This window comes from Oncorhynchus gorbuscha, linkage group LG09 (assembly GCF_021184085.1).
Source record: "Oncorhynchus gorbuscha isolate QuinsamMale2020 ecotype Even-year linkage group LG09, OgorEven_v1.0, whole genome shotgun sequence".
NCBI lineage: Eukaryota > Metazoa > Chordata > Actinopteri > Salmoniformes > Salmonidae > Oncorhynchus > Oncorhynchus gorbuscha.
The window spans coordinates 57,023,269-57,043,755 of record NC_060181.1 but is presented as its reverse complement, the minus strand read 5'-3'; the positions used below and the strand labels follow the sequence as shown (position 1 = coordinate 57,043,755).

General features: G+C 44.3%; 1 protein-coding gene across 1 annotated transcript in view; it reads left to right on the top strand.

Annotated features, from left to right (window-relative positions):
• Positions 1-20,487, top strand: part of LOC124043812 (kalirin-like) — a 291,619-nt gene that overhangs the window by 206,236 nt on the left and 64,896 nt on the right. The window contains 6 exon segments of the mRNA XM_046362792.1: positions 5,901-6,023; positions 6,486-6,668; positions 7,322-7,443; positions 7,924-7,990; positions 8,661-8,770; positions 9,061-9,130. Of these exon segments, the coding sequence (XP_046218748.1) occupies positions 5,901-6,023; positions 6,486-6,668; positions 7,322-7,443; positions 7,924-7,990; positions 8,661-8,770; positions 9,061-9,130 (675 nt within the window).

Sequence of the window (20,487 nt, the reverse complement as noted above, 5' to 3'; positions counted from 1 at the left end):
TACAGGAAACTCATTCAACAATTTTAGATGAAGTTGTGTGGGCAATGAATGGGGGGAGGGGTGAAATATACACTTCTCCCATGGGGAAAGAAACTCAAAAGTGATATTAATCAACAGTCATTTTGATCCGAATGTGCAAATTGTCCAAACAGATCCGTAAGGTAGATGGATGATTTTAAATATGTTATTGGACTATAATATGGACTAGATATGGGTCATTAACCTTTACGGACCAAATAATGATGATCCACACTTCATTGAAAGTATATATAATAAATAATCAACCCTACAAGACTATTATCATGGTGGGAGATTTTAATACTGTTTTAAATACCCCAATGGACCATAAAGGAAATCACACTACACACTATCACCCTCATGCTCTTAAGGAAATCATGACTGTCATTGATATATTGGAACTAGTGGATATATGGAGGCTTAAATATCCTGATCTAGTGAGATATACAATGGGGAGAACAAGTATTTGATACACTGCCGATTTTGCAGGTTTTCCTACTTACAAAGCATGTAGAGGACTATAATTTGTATCATAGGTCCACTTCAACTGTGAGAGACGGTATCTAAAACAAAAATCCAGTAAATCACATTGTATGATTTTTAAGTAATTAATGTGCAATGTAATCAAAGCCTATTGGACGATAACTTGTTTTTAAGTGGGACAGAGGCATTTATAACTGAATATTTTCATACTGTACTGTAGGTACAGCAAATCCCCTTATTGTATGGGACACTTTTAAATGTGACTTTAGAGGCCATGCAATTCAGTACTCGTCTCTAAAACAAACAAAGAAATAGGTCAAAAGAGTCTCTAAAACAAACAAAGAAATAGCTCAAAAGAGTCCCTACAAACAAAGGAAATAGAAGGTCTAACAGAACAGATAGATGGAGGTACTTATTCAAGAAAGATCAAGTGTAAAATATTATAAAAAATAAAGCAAACTGGATGGAATATGGGGGAAAATGCACCAAATAATTTTTTCATCTTCAACAAAGAAATGCTATTAAAAATAATTTACTGAAACTTGTTAGAAATGACAGTCACCCATGATTCACCAAATTATATTTTGAAATAGGTACTTTAAGCATATGTTTTCATTTCAGTCTTCTCCATCTCCTCTAACCGAAGCTAATTGTATGGATTTTTTTTCTGTTAACAATGTAAAATTAACAGCCGTACAGAAAGACTCCTGTGAAGGAGAAATTACAGAGGAGGAGCTTCCTGGTGCAATTAAAGCCTTTAAGGCTGGGAAAACTCAAAGGCTGGATGGCATACCAGTGGAGGTATACCAAACCTTTTTTTTATATACTCAGAGGACCGTCATTAGCATGTTTTAACCACTCCTATGTAAATTGTAGATTATCAGACCCTCAACAAGAAGGTCTGCTTTCGTTATTACTGAAACAAGTGGGAAATATACAGATCCAGTCCATCAAAAAAATGGGGGCCCTTACACTTCAATGTTGTGATGCAAAAAAATCTAGCAAAATGTATAATGCATAGAATTAAAAAGGTTTTGTCGGACATTATTAATTCTAATCAGACGATACATTGGAGATAATATAAGGCAAGTACTGGAAACAGTAGAACACTACTTTTTTAAATGTTTTATTTCACCTTTATTTAACCAGGTAGGCTAGTTGAGAACAAGTTCTCATTTATAACTGCGACCTGGCCATGATAAAGCAAAGCAGTTCAACACACAGAGTTATGCATGGAATAAACAAACAAAGAGTTAATAATACAGTAGAAAAAAAGTATATATACAGTGTGTGCAAATTAGGTAAGATAAGGGAGGTAAAGGCAATAAAATAGGCCATAGTGGCGAGGTAATTACGATATAGCAATTAAGCACTGGAGTGATAGATGTGCAGAAGATTAATGTGCAAGTAGAGATACTGGAGTGCAAAAGAGCAAAACAAATAAATACAGAATGGGGATGAGGTAGTTGGATGGGCTATTTACAGATGGGCTATGTACAGGTGCAGTGATCTGTGAGCTGCTCTGACAGCTGGTGCTTGAAGTTAGTGAGGGAGTTAAGAGTTTCCAGCTTCAGCGATATTTGTAGTTCATTCCAGTCAATGGCAGCAGAGAACTGGAAGGAAAGGCTGCCAAAGGAGGAATTGGCTTTGGGGGTGACCAGTGAAATATACCTGCTGGAGCGCATGCTGCGGGTGGAAAAATGGGAAACCAGGTCTGCTATTCATAGCTGACTTTGAAAAGGCTTTTGATAAAGTACACTGGAGTTTATATATAAATGCCTGGAACATTTCAATTTTGGACAATCTCTTATAAAATGGGTTAACGTTATGTATAGTAACCGTCTGAGTAAAATAGTAAAAAATGGCTACTTCGCAGAAAGTTTTAAACTGTCAAGAGGAGTAAAACAAGGTTGTCCACTATCGGCATATCTATTTATTATGGCCATGGCAATGTTAGCTATTCAAATCAGATCCAACAATAATATCAAGCGATTAGAAATCTAGGGCTTAAAAACATAGGTGTCATTGTACGCTGACGATTCATGTTTTCTTTCAAATCCACAATTTGGATCCATCCACAGCCTCATAGAGGATCTAGATACGTTTTCTAACCTCTCTGGATTACAACCAAATTATGATAAATTAAATTATGATATTACGTATTGGATCACAAAAAAAATACAACTTTTACATTACCGTGTAGTTAACCAATAAAATGGTCTGATATTGATGTGGATATACTCTGTATATATATCCTGAAAGAAATAATTTATCTCACTCTTGCTACCATGGAATGGTAAATACCTGTCTATTTGTGGAAAAATCAACCTGATTAACTCTTTAGTCATATCCCAGTGTACCTTTTTGCTTATGGTCTTGCCTACACATAGCGAACAGTTTTTAAAAAATATTCCATTTAATTTTGAATGGCAAGAAGTACAAAATTGAACAAGCCTGTTTATATAATGAATATGAATTCAAAGGGAATACATGATCACATATTAAAGCATTAGACCTCTCACTAAAGGCTTCAGTCATACAAAAGTTATACTTAAATCCGAACTGGTTCGCTAGCAAATGAGTAATAATGTCTCACCCTATGTTCAAGAATGGCTTTTGTCACTTAATTCAGACTGCAACCTCTCACTTTCAGTTATTTGAAAAGGAAATCATCTCCCAAATATCACTATTTTTCAAACGAGCCGTAGAAATGTGGTTGCAATTTCAATTTAATCCACCAGGAAAGACAGAACAAATAGTACAACAAATATTGTGGATAAACTCAAATATACTATTTATATCATAAATAGGACTGGTGGAGTTGTCACACATGCAGCAAACCAAAACATATGGAAATGTCGGCTCCACCCAAAATTACAACTAATTGCAGCATTACCTCCAAAAAATGGAAGAGGAAAGTGGAAGGGGGAAAAGTAAGAAACTTGTCTGTTGGCCCTGCATTAAAGACCATTATTGGTTAAAGAAAATTGTGATAAATAAAAAACTATACCAGTTATACCAAAAAATTGACACCCGTGCCATATAAATTGCAAAATAGTTGGGAAGAGATTTGTGACGTACCGATTCCATGACGCATGGTTTATGAACTGATACACAAGACAACGGCGGATTCAAAAATGAGAGTTTTCCCATTTATTCTTGCAACCAATAGAATGTTATTTATATGGGGGATACAACCTTGCCAGCTCTGCAGATTTTGCTGCGAAGAGACAGCGTCATTAGATCATTTGTTTTGGTACTGTCCATATGTAGCTCGTTTTTGGTCACAGGTCCAGGAATGGCGAAAGAATTGCAATATTTACCTGAAGCTTACTCCGCAGAAAGCACTACTGGGTGATCTGAAAAGTTATAGTCTATCGATCAATATTATAATAATACTTTTAGCAAAAAATAATAATAATTTACAAGTGTACAACAATGAGAATAGAAAGGTTCAGAACTTTTGTGAAACATCACAGCTGAAAAATATATGGCAAATAGAAATCCAATATGGATGGTTCTAAGAGATAGATGGGAGGGGTTGAATGGAGCTGAAGGTTGGGACCAGTTTACTCCAATTAGAGGAGGGGTGGTAGGGTTAGAAAGTAATAAAGGAAAATATATTTTAAAAAGATATGTGTATATATATGTATTTATATGAATGTGTATGTATGCAAACTCAGCCAAAAAAAGAAACATCCTCTCACTGTCAACTTCGTTTATTTTCAGCAAACTTAACATGTGTAAATATTTGTATGCACATAACAAGATTCAACAACTGAGACAAACTGAACAAGTTCCACAGACATGTGACTAACAGAAATGGAATAATGTGTCCCTGAACAAAGAGGGGGGTGGGGTCAAAATCAAAAGTAACAGTCAGTATCGGGTGTGGCCACCAGCTGCATTAAGTACTGCAATGAATCTCCTCCTCGTGGACTGCACCAGATTTGCCAGTTCTTGCTGTGAGATGTTACCCCACTCTTCCACCAAGGCACCTGCAAGTTCCCGGACATTTCTGGGGGGAATGGCCCTAGCCCTCACCCTCCGATCCAACAGGTCCCAGACGTGCTTAATGGGATTGAGATCCGGGCTCTTCACTGGCCGTGGCAGAACACTGACATTCCTGTCTTGCAGGAAATCACGCACAGAACGAGCAGTATGGCTGGTGGCATTGTCATGCTGGAGGGTCATGTCAGGATGAGCCTGCAGGAAGGGTACCATATGAGGGAGGAGGATGTCTTCCCTGTAAAGCACAGCGTTGAGATCGCGTGCAATAACAACAAGCTCAGTCCGATGATGCTGTGACACACCGCCCCAGACCATGACGGACCCTCCAACTCCAAATCGATCCTGCTCCAGAGTACAGGTCTCAGTGTAACGCTCATTCCTTTGACGATAAACGCGAATCTGACCATCACCTCTGGTGAGACAAAACTCGTCAGTGAAGAGCACTTTTTGCCCGTCCTGTCTGGTCCAGCGACGGGGAGTTTGGCCCATAGGCAACGTTGTTGCCGGTGATGCTGTCCCGCAGGTGTGATGTTCAAATGTACCGATCCTGTGCAGGTGTTGTTACACGTGGTCTGCCACTGTGAGGACGATCAGCTGTCCGTCCTGTCTCCCTGTAGCGCTGTCTTAGGCTTCTCACAGTACGGACATTGCAATTTATTGTCCTGGCCACATCTGCAGTCCTCATGCCTCCTTGTAGCATGCCTAAGGCACGTTCGCGCAGATGAGCAGGGACCCCGGGCATCTTTCTTTTGGTGTTTTTCAGAGTCAGTAGAAAGGCCTTTTTAGTGTCCTAAGTTTTCATAACTTGTGACCTTAATTGCCTACCGTCTGTAAGCTGTTAGTGTCTTAACCACTGTTCCACAGGTGCATGTTCATTAATTGTTTATTGTTCATTGAACAAGCATGGGAATCAGTGTTCAAACCCTTTACAATGACGATCTGTGAAGTTATTTGGATTTTTACGAATCACCTTTGAAAGACAGGGTCCTGTTTCTTTTTTTGCTGAGTTTATGTATATGTATATTTGCAAAAATATATATGGGTGATCGGAAGTGATGTAGACAATTACATTGATGGAGGCTACAATCTATCTGCAATACTAAAGCTGATCTACCCCCTAAAAATACAAATTTGAAAACAACAACAAAAAACAGGTGAGCTCTCCTGAACGCAGTCCAAGCACTCCGAGTGCTGTGTTTATACTGCATGTCCATAGCATCTGGCCCTGGACTAGACCCAGCCAGGGATACGTGGGGTTTTTGTTTGTTTTCGATGGCCAGCACAGCCACCGATGAAAGATAGATGGCATGCAGAGAGGGAGAGAGGAATATGGAAAGAGGGAGCTCTTCACTTCTCTTCACTCCCCCCTGTCCCGTCTGTCTCCGCAGGCCTTAGACTGGATCCAGGAAACAGGAGAGTATTACCTCTCCACTCACACCTCCCCCGGAGAGAGCGGCGAGAGGAGTCAGGAACTGCTGAAGGAGTACGAGGAATTCAGAGTCTCCGCCAAGGTGTGGACCTGGAGCTGGGAAGCAGATCTAGGCTATGTTCCAAATGGCACCTTACTCCCTATGTAGTGCACTGCTTTTGGAGTCGGGTGCCATCTGGTACGCAGCCCTAGAGCTACTGTTCGGAGTCTGCTCAGACTCCCTCACTTACTCCTGACCCTATACCTGCGTATGATATGAGCCAAACATTTCCACTGCAGCCTGCCTTGTGTCTGCCTGTCTACACCCCAGTGGTTCAGGCAGCATGCAAGTGTTAGAGATCTCTCCTGAGGCGTGTTTGCACTCTCTCAAGCGTCCGCCTAGACACTGACGGGGAGTGTGGAGGCTACAGATGATTGAAACACTCACTCACGATCATGCTTACACACACAGACACACACATATAATAATACACACACATTATGCAAACTCACGTACACACACACACACACTTATACACGTCATCTCTCTATGTGCTTCCTACAGCAAACCAAGGAGAAGGTGAAGCTCCTCATTCAGCTGGCCGACAGCTTTGTGGAAAAGGGCCATGTGCACGTCACCGAGCTGAAGAAGTGGGTCACCACGGTGGACAAGCGCTACCGAGACTTCTCCCTCCGGATGGGGAAGTACCGTTCTAGCCTGGAGAAATCACTGGGCATCAGCTCTGAGGTAAGGTCCCCAGGAGGGCCCCTAAGGACTTAAGGGCTAACCCCACCTGCTGTCAACGCTCATTCATCAACACGAACACCAATCCCCGGTCACTAATTAGGCTCAGTCTTTCGACTGCTGACGACTGTGTTTTCAAAGGACGTATGGAATGAAACAAATTTTGTCAAACATATGATATTCCTCATTTGTGCTCCCTTGAGTGTATCGTCCTTCACCTGCTGCTGTTGTCATGGCTCCCTTAGTGGTCACCTCCTCTGTAGCATGGTCCTGCAAATACATGTGAGTGGGACTGTCTTACAAATGGAAGATGTCCACAAAGCTTAGTACAGTAGCTAGTATCTCTACCACCTTGGGGCAAAGAAAACCAGGGGAAAGACCCAACACATCTCCGTTTGAAGTCCTCATCTCGACACACAGGCATCAATTCCTCCTCTAATTGAAACACAGTCTGTTCGAAAAGTCTATTTCATGTGTACGTATGGTGTCATCATGGACCATGTTGAAAGGTTTGCATCCCAAATGGCATCCTATTCACCTATGCAGCGCACAACATTTGACCAGGGCCCATAGAGCTCTGGTATAAAGTAGTGCACTACACAGGGAATAGGGTGTCATTTGGGACCTGTGCTGAGCTCTCCCTCTGTCTCTGGTAGGATAATAAGGACTTGGAGCTGGACATCATCCCAGCCAGCCTGACCGATCCAGCGGAGGTGAAGCTCCGCGACCCCAACCACGAGGTCAACGAGGAGAAGAGGAAGTCAGCCAGGAAGAAAGAGTGAGTGCACGCTACAGACACTACAGAGGAACAGGGACAAATCGCCGGAAGAAGCAAGTGTTGCAAGTGTGGCTTTTGATAAGGTGTATAGGCCCATGTTTAACATTCCGTGATGTGCTGGGGTCTAGTGGTAGTGCTGTCACCTGTTGCCGCCGGACCAGATATGGCCTTGGAGGCAGTGGTTCGGTCCTCCGCTCACTTTCTCTTCTGTATCCCTCTCTCATATGCAGTATATACAACTCTAAATATGTTTACAAAATAGCAAAACACAATTGATGGTGCAGTTCATGTGATCTGGCTAGATGTTGTCATTGGTAGTCTTGGAATGGGGATGCGGGAGGAGACTACGGATTCGTCCCAAATGGCACCCTATGGGCGCTGATCGAAAAGTAGTGCACTATGTCGGGAACAGGGAGCTGTTTGAAACGCAGATGACGTCATAGCTGGTTGCTGATATATTGTATGTGTGTATTTATCCAGGTTCATAATGGCTGAACTCCTTCAGACTGAGAAGGCCTACGTCAGGGACTTGCATGAATGTTTAGAGGTAAGCTTTCCCCCTTCCATTTTCGCTTGGCAATTAAAACGTTCTTCATTTCAGGGATCTTTTGGCCTTGGTATGTACTTAAAGAGGGGGTTCCTAGGTGTTTTCATGATATAATGAGTCAGGTTCTACGTTTTTTTGTTTTTCACCACTCTACAGTCATTGTACTTCAATTACAATGAACATTTTAGTTGCCCATTAACATTTAGGGCTCCCGAGTGGCGCAGCGGTCTAAGGCACTGCATTTCAGCACTTGAGGCATCACGACAGACACCCTAGTTTGAATCCAGGCTGTATCTCAACCAGCTGTGATTGAGAGTCCCATTGGGCGGTGCACAATTGGCCCAGCGTCGCCCGTGTTTGGCCGGTGTAGGCTGTCATTGTAAATAAGAATTTGTTCTTAACTGACTTGCCTAGTTAAATAAAGGTTACTTAAAAAAAAAAATCCAGAGCAATTTACAGTCGGTGCATTCAACTAAGTTTAATAATAGTAGAAAACAAACACATATAACAGTTATTGCATGTAGAATCTGCTATCAGAAGAATCAGTGCCAGGAAGGAAAAAACAAGTGCGGGTGTGAGTCCAAGAAAGAGAAGTCCATCGTTTTTGTGAGCATCGGTTGTAGTAGGACATGATAGCGTGTGATGTTTCCTGTGTCCTCCTCCTGTCTAGACGTACCTGTGGGAGATGACAAGTGGGGTGGAGGAGATTCCTCCTGGCATCGTCAACAAGGAGCACATCATCTTTGGCAACATCCAGGAGATTTATGATTTCCATAACAGGTAGGGATCTCTTTCAAATTGAGGATGCGTCCCAAATGTCACCTTATGCCCTATGTAGTGCACGACCTTTGACCAAGGCAGGGCTCTGGTACTGCGACCATATAGGGCACAGGGTGTCATCTGTGACACGTCCTTAATTTGAAAGAGATTCCAACTTGTTATGTCAGTTATGTGCATGAGACCAATTCAAATCAGTTCCATTTCATGTGGTTTTGGTTGAGGAAATACTTGTTCTACGATAACCACTGAGTATTCTCATTGTTAACCCTCTCTTTTCGGTTTAATTGCAGCATTTTCCTCAAAGAGCTAGTGAACTATGAGCAGCTACCTGAAGATGTGGGCCATTGTTTTGTCACATGGGTAAGACTCATCCTGTTTTCAGTCAATGGGGCATGTTCGTTAGAGCACACAATTGAAATGTTTTGCAACGGAAACCGAAAATGGGTATTTTTGTTATTGGTCACTCCCAGGTAGTCACTCCCAGTCGGTTTTGTTCCATTTGGTGCCTAGTAAATACGACCATGGTGTTAGTCTTTTACTTACAATGCCCACAGGGTACTTCTGACTTGTGGCCTTCTGATTGATAATTACATGTGAATGCTGTTTACCTTCTTGCAATTAGTTTATACAACATTGGTAATCAATCAAACAAATGTACAGTATGTTATGATGCCCTTTTTCTCTTGCAAAGATGCATTGGCATATTGTTGTGATATATATGTTAAAAGTAAATGGGTCTTTCTATTACTAAAGGAGCCAATGTGTGACATCACGGTGAAAATGTCAAAATGGTTTGACATACATTTAAATGTGATTTTCTTGTGCCTTCACATGTAGTTTCTGGAATAAAAGTCTAAATAGGCACAATGAGACCATAATACCACCTAGAAACAACAAAACATCTACATGTCATTCAAATTGTCACATGAAACATAAGACACCAGGGGTTGGAACCGAAATAATTTTCCCAAGAGTTTTGTTCTGAACAGAACCATCATTTTTTTGTTGCAAAATAAAGGTCTGAACCCGGTTCGAACCAAAAAAAAGTAACAGTTTATATGGTTCCTTTCGGTTCCTTTTTAAACCTCTAAAATAAATATTTTAATATTTTATCACATTAAATCATTTGGCTTAACGTTGGACCAGCTAGCTAACAAGCTTGTGTGTGGAGAGCGCCACCAGAATTAAAATAAAAACACTTCTTACTTTTTTGTAGTTAATAAATCCCATTGTGAAACGTGATAACTATAGTATCCTTAATAACCTCTTAAGCTGACAGTCCGTGAAATTGTATATGTTTACCTTTCGTTATTTTATGGATTTCCCACCGTTAAATAAGTCAGGAGAAAGTCATTCAGACCTCCCAAGGGGCCATGTAAACGTGCTCTGTTGAATAAATGTGTATTTGCCTCCCTCTGGTGGTCGGCGGCATCCACTTCACTGCAACGTTACATCAAAAGAGCGTTCCTTAGAAAAACATTTATCCAGATCGACTGCTTCACGGCACGGACATAGCAGAGCAATTGCTGAGTGTGTCTCAAGCAGGCGGACCTAAATAAATAACTTGCACAGCGCTACAATGAAGAATGCGACCTACACACTTCCTTAAACCTAAAATATGTAAAGAAGTCATTTTCAATGTACCGATTCCATGGCACGTGGTTTATGGTTTATGAATTGATACACAAAATGATGCACGGATTCAAAACTAAATGATTATACAAAATGTGTGCAACCAATAGAATGTTATATATACAGTGCATTCCGAAAGTATTGAGACACCTTGACTTTTTCCACATTTTCAGTCTTATTCTAAAATTGATTCAATTGTTTTTGTTCCCTTATCAACACACAATATCTCATAATGACAAAGCAAAAACAGAAAACATGTACATGCGCAGTGGTCTAAGGCACTGCATCGCAGTACTTGAGGCGTCACTACAGACCCGGGTTTGATCCCAGGCTGTGTCTCAGCTGGCTGTGACTGGGAGACCCATGAGGCGGCGAACAATTGGCCCAGCGTCGTCCAGGTTAGGAGAGGGTTTGGGCTGCCGGAATGTCCTTGTCCCATCGCACTCTAGAAACTCCTTGTGGCCGGCCGGGCGCATGCACGCTGACTTCGATCGCCAGTTGTATGGTGTTTCCTCCGACACATTGGTGCGGCTGGCTTCTGGGTCAAGAAGCAGTGCGGCTTGGCAGGGTCGTGTTTCGGAGGACGCATGGCTCTTGACCATTGCCTCTCCCGAGTCTGTACGGGAGTTGCAGCGATGAGACAAGACTGTAACTACCAATTGGATATCATGAAATTGGGGAGAAAAGGGGATAAAAAAAGTAATGTTAACATTTACATAAGTATTCAGTCCTTTTCAGTACTTTGTTGAAGCACCTTTGGCAGCGATCACAGCCTTCAGACTTCTTGGGTACGACGCTACAAGATTGGCACACATGTATTTCGGGTGTTTCTCCCATTCTTCTCTGCAGATTCTCTCAAGCTCTGTCAGGTTGGATGAGGAAAGTCGCTGCACAGCTATTTTCAGGTCTCTCCAGAGATTTTCAATTCGGGTTCAAGTTCGGGCTCTGGCTGGGCCACTCAAGGACATTCAGAGACTTGTCCAAAAGCCACTCCTGCGTTGTCTGGGCTGTGTGCTTAGGGTCATTGTCCTGTTGGAAGGTGAACCTTCACCCCACTCTGAGGTCCTGAGCACTCTGGAGCAGGTGTTCCCCAAGGATCTCTTTGCTCATCTGTCTCTTGATCCTGATTAGTCTCCAAGTCCCTACCGCTGAAAAGCTTCCCCACAGCATGATGCTGTTACCACAATGCTTCATTGTAGGGATGGTGTCAGGCTTTCTCCAGACGTGACACTTGGCATTCAGGCCAAAGAGTTCAATCTTTGTTTCATCAGGCTAGATAATCTTGTTTCTCATGGTCTGAGAGTTTTTTAGGTGCCTTTTGGCAAACTCCAAGTGGGCTGTCATGTGCCTTTTACTCAGGAGTGACTTCCGTCTGGCCACTATACCATAAAGGCCTAATTGGTGGAAAGTGGCAGAGATGTTTGTCCTTCTGGAAGGTTCTCCCATCTCAGAGTGACCATCATTTTATTGGTCACCTCCCTGGCCAAGGTCCATATTCCCTGATTGATCAGTTTGCCGGGCAGCCAAGCCCTAGGAAGAGTCTTGGTTGTTCCAAACGTCTTCCATTTAAGAATCAGGCCACTGTGTTCTCGGGGACCTTCAATTCTGCGGAAATGTTTTAGTACCCTTCCCCAGCCCTGTGCCTCAACACAATTTTGTCTTGCAGCTCTACGAACAATTCCTTCGACCTCATGGCTTGGTTTTTGCTCTGACATGCACTGTCAACTGTGGGACATTATATAGACATGTGTGTGCCTTTCCAAGTCATGTCCAATCAATTGAATTTGCCACAGGATGATCAATGGAAACAGGATGCACCTGAGTTCAATTTCGAGTCTCATACTGTGGCAAAGGGTCTGAAAACGTATGTAAATCAGGTGTTTCTGTTTTCGCTTTGTCATTATGAGGTATTGTGTGTAGATTGATGAGGGGAAGAAATATGTAATCCATTTTAGAATAAGGCTGTGATGTAATGAAAGGTTGTTGGTCTGATTTCCCTGACTACGTGAAAATCTGTCGATGTGCCCTTGAGCAAGGCACTTAGCCTTAATTGCTTCTGTATGTCACTCTGGATAAGAGTGTCTGCTAAATGACTAAAACATATAATATAATGTGTAAGTGTGACTGACTGACTGTCTACCATAATACCCACGTCCTGTTCTGAAACAACCCCTGTCCTCCAGAGTCTAGACAATTGTGGGGATCTGAGAGGGATTGATGGGTGGTATTTGTATTCATTAAGGATCCCCTGCTACTCTTCCTCGGGTCCAGCAACATTAAGGCGGTTATATACAATTTGAAATATTACATGACATTACATTTCATAACACTTTACCCACCACATTTAGTGTGTTCCCTCAGGCCACTACTCCACTAGCACATATTTACAATACAACACCCATGTGTACATGTGTGTAGAGTGAGTGTCTTATTATGTGTATTTATGTCTGTGTCTATGTGTGTCTCTCTTCACAGTCCCTGCTGTTCCATAAGGTGTATTTTTATCTGTTTTATAAATCTGATTCTACTGCTTGCTCCAGTTACCTAATGTGGAAAAGAGTTCCATGTACTGTAGCCATGGCTCTATGTAGTACTGTGTGCCTCCCATAGTCTGTTTTGGAATTCGGGATTGTGAACAGACTTTTGGTGGCATGTCTTGTGGGGTATGCATGGGTGTCCGCGCTGTGTGCTAGTAGTTTAAACAGACACCTCAGTGCATTCAGCATGTCAACACTTCTTACAAAAACAAGTTGCGATGAAGTCATTTTGAGCCATGAGATATTTACGTACATGCATATTATTAACGTTATCTCTCCATGTACATTTAAGGGCCAGCCATTCTACCCTGTTCTGAGCCAATTGTAATTTTCAGAGGTCCCTCTTTGTGGCACCTGACCACACGACTGAACAGTAGTCCAGGTGCGACAAAACTAGAGCCTGTAGGACCTGCCTTGTTGATAGTGTTGTTAAAAGGCAGAGCTGAGCTTTATTATGGAAAGACTTCTCCCCACTTTAGCTACTGTTATATCAACATGTTTTACAATCCAGTGTTACTCCAAGCAGTTTAATCACCTCAACTTGAGATTTAGTTGAGGTTTAGGTTTTAGTAAATGATTTGTCCCAAATGCAATGCTTTTTGTTTTTGAAATATTTAGGACTAAGGTATTCCTTGCCACCCATCCTGAAACAAACTGCAGCTCTTTGTTAAGTGTTCCAGTGATTTCACTTCAATGTAGTAGCTGAAGTGTGCATATATTGTTATGCAGGTGAATGAGGACCCAAAAGCGACTTTACAGAAACAGAGTTTATTCCAAGTCAAACCAGGAATACAGAAACCCTCTAGACAGTAGAGGGCAACAACTGAAGATGCGACCACAGACTGCAGGTCGCTTCGGGAAGGCGCAGGCCGTAGCTGATCAAGACACATGCTCACACGCAGCATCTGAAGAAGGCAAAAAACATGACAGGACGGAACGAGGACAAGAACAGCGAACATCAAACGAGGATCCGACAAGGACAGAAGCGGAAAACAGAGGGAGAAATAGGGACTCTAATCAGAGGGCAAAATAGGGGACAGGTGTGAAAAGAGTAAATGAGGTAGTTAGGAGAATGAGGAACAGCTGGGAGCAGGAACGGAACGATAGAGAGAGAGAGCGAGAGAGGGAGAGAGGGAGGGGGAGAGAGGGATAGAAAGAGGGAAAGAACCTAATAAGACCAGCAGAGGGAAACGAATAGAAGGGAAGCACAGAGACAAGACATGATAACCAATGACAAAACATGACAGTACCCCCCCACTCACCGAGCGCCTCCTGGCGCACTCGAGGAGGAACCCTGGCGGCAACGGAGGAAATCATCAATCAACGAACGGACCAGCACGTCCCGAGATGGAACCCAACTCCTCTCCTCAGGACCGTAACCCTCCCAATCCACTAAGTACTGGTGACCACGTCCCCGAGAACGCATGTCCATGATCTTCCGTACCTTGTAAATAGGTGCGCCCTCGACAAGGACGGGGGGGGAGAGGGAAGACGAACGGGGGCACGAAGAAAAGGCTTGACACAGGAGACATGGAAGACAGGGTGGACGCGACGATGATGTCGCGGAAGAAGCAGTCGCACAGTGACAGGATTGACGACCTGGGAGACACGGAACGGACCAATGAACCGCGGAGTCAACTTACGAGAAGCTGTCGTAAGGGGAAGGTTACGAGTGGAAAGCCACACTCTCTGACCGCGACAATACCTAGGACTCTTAATCCTACGTTTATTGGCGGCTCTCACAGTCTGCGCCCTGTAACGGCAAAGTGCAGACCTGACCCTCCTCCAGGTGCGCTCACAACGTTGGACAAAAGCCTGAGCGGAGGGAACGCTGGACTCGGCGAGCTGGGACGAGAACAGAGGAGGCTGGTACCCAAGACTACTCTGAAATGGAGATAGCCCGGTAGCAGACGAAGGAAGCGAGTTGTGAGCGTATTCTGCCCAGGGGAGCTGTTCTGCCCAAGACGCAGGGTTTCGAAAAGAAAGGCTGCGTAATATGCGACCAATCGTCTGATTGGCCCTTTCTGCTAGACCGTTAGACTGGGGATGAAAACCGGAAGAGAGACTGACGGAAGCACCAATCAAACGACAGAACTCCCTCCAAAACTGTGACGTGAATTGCGGGCCTCGGTCTGAAACGGCGTCTAACGGGAGGCCATGAATTCTGAACACATTCTCAATGATGATTTGTGCCGTCTCCTTAGCGGAAGGAAGCTTAGCGAGGGGAATGAAATGTGCCGCCTTAGAGAACCTATCGACAACCGTAAGAATCACATTCTTCCCCGCAGACGAAGGCAGACCGGTAATAAAGTCTAAGGCGATGTGAGACCATGGTCGAGAAGGAATGGGAAGCGGTCTGAGACGACCGGCAGGAGGAGAGTTACCTGACTTAGTCTGCGCGCAGTCCGAACAAGCAGCCACGAAACGGCGCGTGTCACGCTCCTGAGTAGGCCACCAAAACCGCTGGCGAATAGAAGCAAGCGTACCCCGAACGCCGGGGTGGCCAGCTAACTTGGCAGAGTGAGCCCACTGAAGAACAGCCAGACGAGTAGAGACAGGAATGAAAAGAAGGTTACTAGGACAAGCGCGCGGCGACGCAGTGTGAGTGAGTGCTTGCTTTACCTGTCTCTCAATTCCCCAGACAGTCAACCCGACAACACGCCCTTCAGGGAGAATCCCCTCGGGGTCGGTAGAAGCCACAGAAGAACTAAAGAGACGGGATAAGGCATCAGGCTTGGTGTTCTTATTACCCGGGCGATAAGAAATCACGAACTCGAAACGAGCGAAAAACAACGCCCAACGAGCTTGACGTGCATTAAGTCGTTTGGCAGAACGGATGTACTCAAGGTTCTTATGGTCAGTCCAAACGACAAAAGGAACGGTCGCCCCTCCAACCACTGTCGCCATTCGCCTAGGGCTAAGCGGATGGCGAGCAGTTCGCGGTTACCCACATCATAGTTGCGTTCCGATGGCGACAGGCGATGAGAAAAATAAGCGCAAGGATGGACCTTATCGTCAGAATGGAAGCGCTGGGATAGAATGGCTCCCACGCCCACCTCTGAAGCGTCAACCTCGACAATGAATTGTTTAGTGACGTCAGGAGTAACAAGGATAGGAGCGGATGTAAAACGCTTCTTGAGGAGATCAAAAGCTCCCTGGGCGGAACCGGACCACTTAAAGCACGTCTTGACAGAAGTAAGAGCTGTGAGAGGGGCAGCAACTTGACCGAAATTACGAATGAAACGCCGATAGAAATTAGCGAAACCTAGAAAGCGCTGCAACTCGACACGTGACTTTGGAACGGGCCAATCACTGACAGCCTGGACCTTAGCGGGATCCATCTGAATGCCTTCAGCGGAAATAAAAGAACCGAGAAATGTGACAGAGGAGACATGAAAGGCGCACTTCTCAGCCTTCACGTAGAGACAATTCTCTAAAAGGCGCTGGAGTACACGTCGAACGTGCTGAACATGAATCTCGAGTGACGGTGAAAAAATCAGGATATCGTCAAGGTAGACGAAAACAAAGATGTTCAGCATGTCTCTCAGTACATCATTAACTAATGCCTGAAAGACAGCTGGAGCATTAGCGAGACCGAACGGCAGAACCCGGTATTCAAAATGCCCTAACGGAGTGTTAAACGCCGTTTTCCACTCGTCCCCCTCTCTAATGCGCACGAGATGGTAAGCGTTACGAAGGTCCAACTTAGTAAAGAACCTGGCTCCCTGCAGAATTTCGAAGGCTGACGACATAAGGGGAAGCGGATAACGTTTCTTAACTGTTATGTCATTCAGCCCTCGATAATCCACGCAGGGGCGCAGAGTACCGTCCTTCTTCTTAACAAAAAAAACCCCCGCTCCGGCGGGAGAGGAAGAAGGCACCACGGTACCGGTGTCGAGAGAAACAGACAAATAATCCTCGAGAGCCTTACGCTCGGGAGCCGACAGAGAGTATAGTCTACCCCGAGGGGGAGTGGTCCCCGGAAGGAGATCAATACAACAATCATATGACCGGTGAGGAGGAAGGGAGTTGGCTCTGGACCGACTGAAGACCGTGCGCAGATCATGATATTCCTCCGGCACTCCTGTCAAATCACCAGGTTCCTCCTGAGAAGAGGGGACAGAAGAAACAGGAGGGATAGCAGACATTAAACACTTCACATGACAAGAAACGTTCCAGGATAGGATAGAATTACTAGACCAATTAATAGAAGGATTATGACATACTAGCCAGGGATGACCCAAAACAACAGGTGTAAAAGGTGAACGAAAAATCAAAAAGGAAATGGTCTCACTGTGGTTACCAGATACTGTGAGGGTTAAAGGTAGTGTCTCACATCTGATACTGGGGAGAAGACTACCATCTAAGGCGAACATGGGCGTGGGCTCCCCTAACTGTCTGAGAGGAATGTCATGTTTCCGAGCCCATGCTTCGTCCATAAAACAACCCTCAGCCCCAGAGTCTATCAAGGCACTGCAGGAAGCTGCCGAACCGGTCCAGCGTAGATGGACCGACAAAGTAGTACAGGATCTTGATGGAGAGACCTGAGTAGTAGCGCTCACCAGTAGCCCTCCGCTTACTGATGAGCTCTGGCCTTTAACTGGACATGAAATGACAAAATGTCCAGCAGAACCGCAATAGAGGCAAAGGCGGTTGGTGATTCTCCGTTCCCTTTCCTTAGTCGAGATGCGAATACCTCCCAGCTGCATGGGCTCAATCACTGAACCGGTGGGAGGAGATGGTTGAGATGCGGAGAGGGGGAACACCGTTAACGCGAGCTCTCTTCCACGAGCTCGGTGACGAAGATCTACCCGTCGTTCTATGCGGATGGCGAGTGCAATCAAAGAGTCCACGCTGGAAGGAACCTCCCGGGAGAGAATCTCATCCTTAATCTCAGCGTGGAGTCCCTCCAGAAAACGAGCGAGCAACGCCGGCTCGTTCCAGTCACTGGAGGCAGCAAGAGTGCGAAACTCTATAGAGTAATCCGTTATGGATCGATCACCTTGACATAGGGAAACCAGGGCCCTGGAAGCCTCCTTCCCAAAAACTGAACGATCAAAAACCTGTATCATCTCCTCTTTAAAGTTCTGATAAACGTTAGTAAACTCAGCCCTTGCCTCCCAGATAGCTGTGCCCCACTCCCGAGCCCGACCAGTAAGGAGTGAAATGACGTAGGCGATCCGAGCTCTCTCTCTAGAGTATGTGTTGGGCTGGAGAGAGAACACAATATCACACTGGGTGAGAAAGGAGCGGCACTCAGTGGGCTGCCCAGAGTAACATGGTGGGTTATTAACCCTAGGTTCCGGAGACTCGGAAGACCAGGAAGTAGCTGGTGGCACGAGACGAAGACTCTGAAACTGTCCTGAGAGGTCGGAGACCTGAGCGGCCAGGGTCTCAACGGCATGACGAGCAGCTGACAATTCCTGCTCGTGTCTGCCGAGCATAGTTCCCTGGATCTCGACGGCAGTGTTGCGAGAATCCGTAGTCGCTGGGTCCATTCGTGGTCGGATCCTTCTGTTATGCAGGTGAATGAGGACCCAAAAGCGACTTTACAGAAACAGAGTTTATTCCAAGTCAAACCAGGAATACAGAAACCCTCTAGACAGTAGAGGGCAACAACTGAAGATGCGACCACAGACTGCAGGTCGCTTCGGGAAGGCGCAGGCCGTAGCTGATCAAGACACCTGCTCACACGCAGCATCTGAAGAAGGCAAAAAACATGACAGGACGGAACGAGGACAAGAACAGCGAACATCAAACGAGGATCCGACAAGGACAGAAGCGGAAAACAGAGGGAGAAATAGGGACTCTAATCAGAGGGAAAAATAGGGGACAGGTGTGAAAAGAGTAAATGAGGTAGTTAGGAGAATGAGGAACAGCTGGGAGCAGGAACGGAACGATAGAGAGAGAGAGCGAGAGCAGGAACGGAACGATAGAGAGAGAGAGCGAGAGAGGGAGAGAGGGAGGGGGAGAGAGGGATAGAAAGAGGGAAAGAACCTAATAAGACCAGCAGAGGGAAACAAATAGAAGGGAAGCACAGAGACAAGACAAGATAACCAATGACAAAACATGACATATATAGACATCTGCATACATAGACACACTGGCTTTACACAAGGCCAGGGGTTTGTCATTCATAAAGATTTTTTAAAGTAAGGGGCCTAGACAGCTGCCCTGGGGAATTCCTGATTCTACCTGGATTATGTTGGAGAGGCTTCCATTAAAGAAGACCCTCTGTGTTCTGTTAGACAAGTAACTCTTTATCCAAAATTTAGCAAGTGGTGTAAATCCATAACACATACATTTTCCCATCAGCAGGATATGATTGATAATGTCAAAAGCCACACTGAAGTCTATCAACAGCTCCCACAATCTTTTTACTATCAATTTCTCTCAGCCAATCATCAGTCATTTGTGTAAGTGCTTGTTGAATGTCATTCCCTATAAGCATGCTGAAAATATGTTGTCAATTTGTTTACAGTAAAATAGCATTGTATCTGGTCAAATACCATTTTTTCCAAAAGTTTACTAAGTGTTGGTAACAGGCTGATTGGTCGGCTATTTGAGACAGGTGAGAGCTCCATCTTCCCCTCTGATATGCTTGATGTAATGTTGGGGGTATTTCTTACACCTGTCCAATCCTCTCAGATCTCAACTAGTTTCTAAGTGTAGGGGCTAGCAAGAGGTTGTTTCTGGACAGGACCCCACAACCCCTTGCGTTTGTGGTGGACTTTCAGCACGACACTTGCGGCATTGATTGGATGTTTCACTCCATTGCTGGACAGAGGTTGACGTTTATTGTCATGACTCTTGTCCCGGAGGCAGAACTGAGCAATTTCCCCTTAGATAAACTGCAATGTCAAAATTGTCTATATTGTAAATATTCATGAAAATAATTGTGCTTTTTGCTCTTAATTTTAGTTAAGGGTTAGACATTAAGGGTAGTAGTGGTTAAGGTTAGGGTTCAAGTTCGGTTTAAAATCATATTTTATGACTTTGTGACTGTGCCAGCTAGTTTCCACTCTGCAGAGCTGCATCCAGAACAAGATTCATGAAAAATGCTAACCTGCTTGTTGGACACACAGATTGGCACAGGTGTACGCTGGACACACAGATTGGCACAGGTGTACGCTGGACACCATAAATACTGTTGTTTTGTCTTTATGGCGTCATTGAATAAGATTACCAATGGTTAGCTAGGTAGCCAGGATATTTCAGTCAGCTAACAATTTACAGTGACAGCAGTTCACTAATAAGTCAATAAACACTACATCTTATGCAGAAAGATATCTCACCTTGTGTTGGCACTGTGGCACATATGGACAGCTATTAATCAATTAATTAATACATTCATAGAATGGAATTAAAAGGGTGAACTCCTACTTTGGAAGAACAGGAAGTGTTGACTGTGTACTTGACTAATGACTGGCATTCCACATTTCTATTCAAAAAATGAAAAAAACAAACTGTTTTCATGTTCCCAATTGCACCGTTTTAACGTACACAGACCGTCATTTTAAGGGAATCTTGATTTAATGTTGTCCACGC